This window comes from Arachis ipaensis, chromosome B05 (assembly GCF_000816755.2).
Source record: "Arachis ipaensis cultivar K30076 chromosome B05, Araip1.1, whole genome shotgun sequence".
Taxonomy (NCBI): domain Eukaryota; kingdom Viridiplantae; phylum Streptophyta; class Magnoliopsida; order Fabales; family Fabaceae; genus Arachis; species Arachis ipaensis.
In genome coordinates this window covers 5,679,036-5,683,294 of record NC_029789.2, presented here as the reverse complement: position 1 = coordinate 5,683,294, position 4,259 = coordinate 5,679,036, and the positions used below count along the sequence as shown (strand labels likewise).

At 37.4% G+C, this 4,259-nt stretch overlaps 1 protein-coding gene across 1 annotated transcript; it reads right to left on the bottom strand.

Moving 5' to 3' along the window:
• Window positions 589-1,839, bottom strand: LOC107640025 (uncharacterized mitochondrial protein AtMg00240-like). Its single transcript, XM_016343574.1, has 2 exons — window positions 1,476-1,839; window positions 589-686 (listed from the first exon to the last, which is right to left on the bottom strand). The coding sequence occupies exons 1-2, from the start codon at window positions 1,837-1,839 to the stop codon at window positions 589-591; spliced, it is 462 nt and encodes a 153-aa protein (XP_016199060.1).

Genomic DNA, 4,259 nt, shown 5'->3' with positions numbered 1-4,259 from the left:
ATAGTTATTATATATCTCGATGACAAAAGATAAAAAACAACTTTACTAATAATTCGAGTATTATACATTTGAGATGTATAACATATTTAAAAAAAAAATGGAATGCATCCGAAATTAATTACTTTTGAGTGATTTGTGTATATCTCAGATACAAAAATATCGAGATATGTTCATAAATTTTTTAGATGTAGTGTATCCGAAATTTGTGCAAACATAATTCAATTACTTTACATCATAGATAGTTACAAAAAAATACATATATAAAGAGTTTAAAGTTTCATAAATCATTAAATTTATTCATACACTACATTCTCTTTTCTCTAGCTATATTCATATATAAGACTAATAATGAATTATTTTTTTTGTGGATGTTTATGCAAATAGGGTAATAAAAAATAGTGATAAAGAAGTGTTATTTGAGTGTAGTTTTTCTGTGATGTTGAATATTTATCGTCTAAATTCTCTTGATGCACTAAAAAATGTCATCTTGATTAACATGGGGACAGTTAGATATAAGGAGGTTGGGAGAGTCGGCTATAGATTCTTATCAACGCTGTTAAATAGAGAATTTCAAAATATATAGAACATTTAAAGTTCGAGCTGATGATCATGTGAGGATAATGTTTGAGATCTAATGCTGCAACATGTGATAGGGTAGTATACACCGGTTGTCGGATTGCCATATACTTTCAAGAGTCGAAAGAAAATTTAAAAAAAGTGTTACAACATCCGAAAATACTATCTTGCGAATATCCTAAATGCAATCGAAATGTGCTCAACCTTGTTATTTATTCCGAATACACACCACTTGAGATATAATTATAAAAAGATTATCTTACGATGGTATCGAGGGTTTAAGGGAAAAAGAAAAAATAATTAGGAGGTAGAAAGAATAAGAGGAGATTGAAAAATGTTATTTTCTTTTTGATTCATTTGATTTACAACAATTCTTCTAATTTATAGATAGTTAGGGATCTATTTATGAAAATGTTCTAAATTGATAACATTGATTTTTCCTAATATTTCTCGTGATCCTAAAATATCTCCCTGATTTGATTCAATCTTCTAACACTCCCCCTCAAGATGAGTAGTGGGGTCACCAATGTTCAACTTGCTGAGAACTTCGGCCAAAATTCTGCCTGAGACTGCTTTCATAAGGACATCTGCCAATTGGTCTTCTGATCTAACAAAAGGGAGTTCCACAATACCTTCTTTAATTTTTTCTTTGATAAAGTGCCGGTCTACCTCAACATGTTTAGTTCTGTCATGTTATACAGGATTCTCTGAGATGCTTATTGCTGCTTTATTGTCACATTTTAATTTGCTTGGCAATTGAGGTGGAAACCCAATTTCAGATATGAGTTTCTTAATCCAAAGATTTTCAGTTATGCCCTTAACAATTCCTTGGAATTCTGCTTCAGCACTTGAGAGGGCAACAACCTTCTGTTTCTTACTTCTCTAGGTGACTAAGTTACCTCCCACCAATGTAAAGTAGCCTGATGTAGATCTTCTATCATTTGGGTTACCGACCCAATCAGCATCTGTGTATGCTTCAATGTTAAGGTGCCCATTTCTTTTGAACCAGATCCCACTTCCTGGAGTTCCTTTCAAGTACCTGACTATTCTCATGACAGCTTCCATATGATTCTCCTGTGGTTGGTGCATAAATTGGCTAACTACCCCTACTGCATAGGCTATGTCTGGTCGGGTGTGTGACAAGTAGATTAGTTTGCCAACCAAGCGTTGGTACTGCTCCTTATCTGCCAGTTTAGAGTCTTCCTCCAATCTCAAGCCATGATTAACTTGCATAGGAGTGTCTGCAGGTTTACAGTCATCCATTCCTGTCTCTGTAAGGAGGTCTAGGATGTATTTCCTCTGAGAGATAAAGATTCCCTTATTGGAGCGTAGAACCTATATTCCCAAGACGTACTTTAATCCATCCGAGTCCTTCATTTCAAATTCTGTGAAGAGATTCCTTCTTAGCCTTGCAATTTCTTCATTTTCATTCCTTGTTATGATCATATCATCCACATAAATTATTAGGCATGTTATTAAATCCCCTCTCCTTTTCAGGAATAAGGTGTGATCTGAGTTACTCTGCTTGTACCCGTATTTCTTCATGGCAACCGTGAACCTTCCAAACCAAGCCCGTGGTGATTGTTTCAAGCTATAGAGAGCCTTCTTCAATCTACATACTTCATTCTTCTCAAATCCTTCAGAGAATCCTGGTGGAGCTTCCATATATACCTTTTCTTTCAACTCTCCATGAAGGAAAGCATTTTTTACATCAAATTGGTGGAGAGGCCAATCTTCATTTGCGGCTACTGAGAAGAGGACTCCGATGGTATCAATTTTTGCTACTGGTGAGAAGGTTTCTGAATAATCAATGCCATAAGTTTGTGTGTACCCTTTGGCGACCAGCCATGCCTTGTAACGTTCTACAGTGCCATCTGTCTTGTATTTAATGGTGAATACCCATCGACACCCAACTGGTTTCTTCCCGGCCGGTAGAATACATTTTTCCCAGGTTTTGTTCTTCTCCAGGGCTTCCATTTCTGTCTTCATAGCTTCTTGCCATTCAGCCCTTTTACTTGCTTCTTGGACCATTTTGGGGATGTCTTCAGTTAGGAGGATGCTAGAAAAGGCCTTTGCAACCTCTGTCACTCCTTCTCTGGTTGTCTTTATCGGGTACTTTGAGTTGCAGGAGACATGTTCTGGAGAGTATGGGTTGGGTGGAACACCTCTGTTTCTTCTTGGAGGAAGTGTAAAAGGTTCTCATTCTGATTCTTCAAGTTCCAGAGCTATACTGTCATTGTTAGCAGCTTCATTAAAAGTATAGAGTAAATTATCAGAGTGGGATTCACTTACCTCTTGTATAACATTCTCAGAAGGAGTTTCACCGGTTGTGTGTACTGAGTGGTTTTCTTCGTTGAGTAAGGTATGCTCGGTGGCTTCATCTACTCGCTTTGTTTGAACAGTTTCAAGGCAACAAAGGTTATGTAGCCAACTTGGCGATCCACTAAATTCTTCCCCCTGAACGCCATGTTGGCGATGGTAATAAAATTCATACTCTAAGAAATCACAATCCATTGTTACATGAATGCGACAAGTGACAGGATTGTAGCATTGATACCCCTTTTAGTGTGTAGCATACCCAATAAAGACACACTTTTCTGCACAAGGTTCGAGTTTATTCCTATTTGTTTTCGGGATATGGACGAACACAGAGCACTCAAAAACTCGAGGTGGCAAGGTAAGAATGGGAGGAATCTCAGTCTGAGTGGCCAAGATTTGGAGGGATGTTTTGTTGCCAAGGGCCTGAGTGGGTAGGCGATTGAGAAGGTAGGCTGAGGTTGCAACAGCTTCAGGCCAAAAAGAGCTTGACATTTGTGCATAAAAAAGCATGGCTCGAGTCATCTCAAGAATTTTACGATTTTTTCTTTAGGCGACACCATTTTGTTGGGGGATGTTTGGACAGGATGTTTGGTGGATAAGCCCATTCTTTTGGAAGAAGTCTTTCATTGATTGATTTATGAATTTTTCACCATTATCTGACTCGAGTATTTGAAATTTTTTATTGAATTGGGTATGAATCATTTGGTAAAAATCAAAGAACCGATCAGGAACTTCAGATTTATGTTTCAGAAAATATATCCAAGTCATGCAAAAAAAATCATCCACAAATAACACAAAATGTTGAAAGAGATTATTTTGGGACTTCAATGCGGGACCCCACACATCAGAATGGATAAGAGAAAAAATAGAATTGACTCTTGTATTTCTTGGAGAAAAAGTAACTCTATGATTTTTTGCACGAATACAAGTCTCACATTTAATAGTTTAAGTGTTTTTTTAAAAAAAACTAGGAAATAAAATCTTAAGGTATTCAAATGAGGGGTGTCCCAAACGTCTATGCCATAACCAAATTTGCCCGGTAACTGTTCCATGAGCAAGCATAGCATGTCCTTGGTGTGCTACCTCATCAACGTAGTAAAGTCCATCTCGCTTAGGGGTGTCCCAAACGTCTGTGTCATAACCAAAGTTGCCTGGTAACTGTTCCGTGAGCAAGTATGGCATGTCCCTGGTGTGCTACCTCATCAACGTAGTAAAGCCCATCTTGCTCAGTACCACGCCCAATGATCTCCTTCGTAAGAATGTCCTGCAAAAGGCAAAAATTGAAATACATGAGTACCATACAATTTAACTCCTTGGTTACTTGACTAATAGATAACAGTTTAGAAGACAAATCAGGAACATAG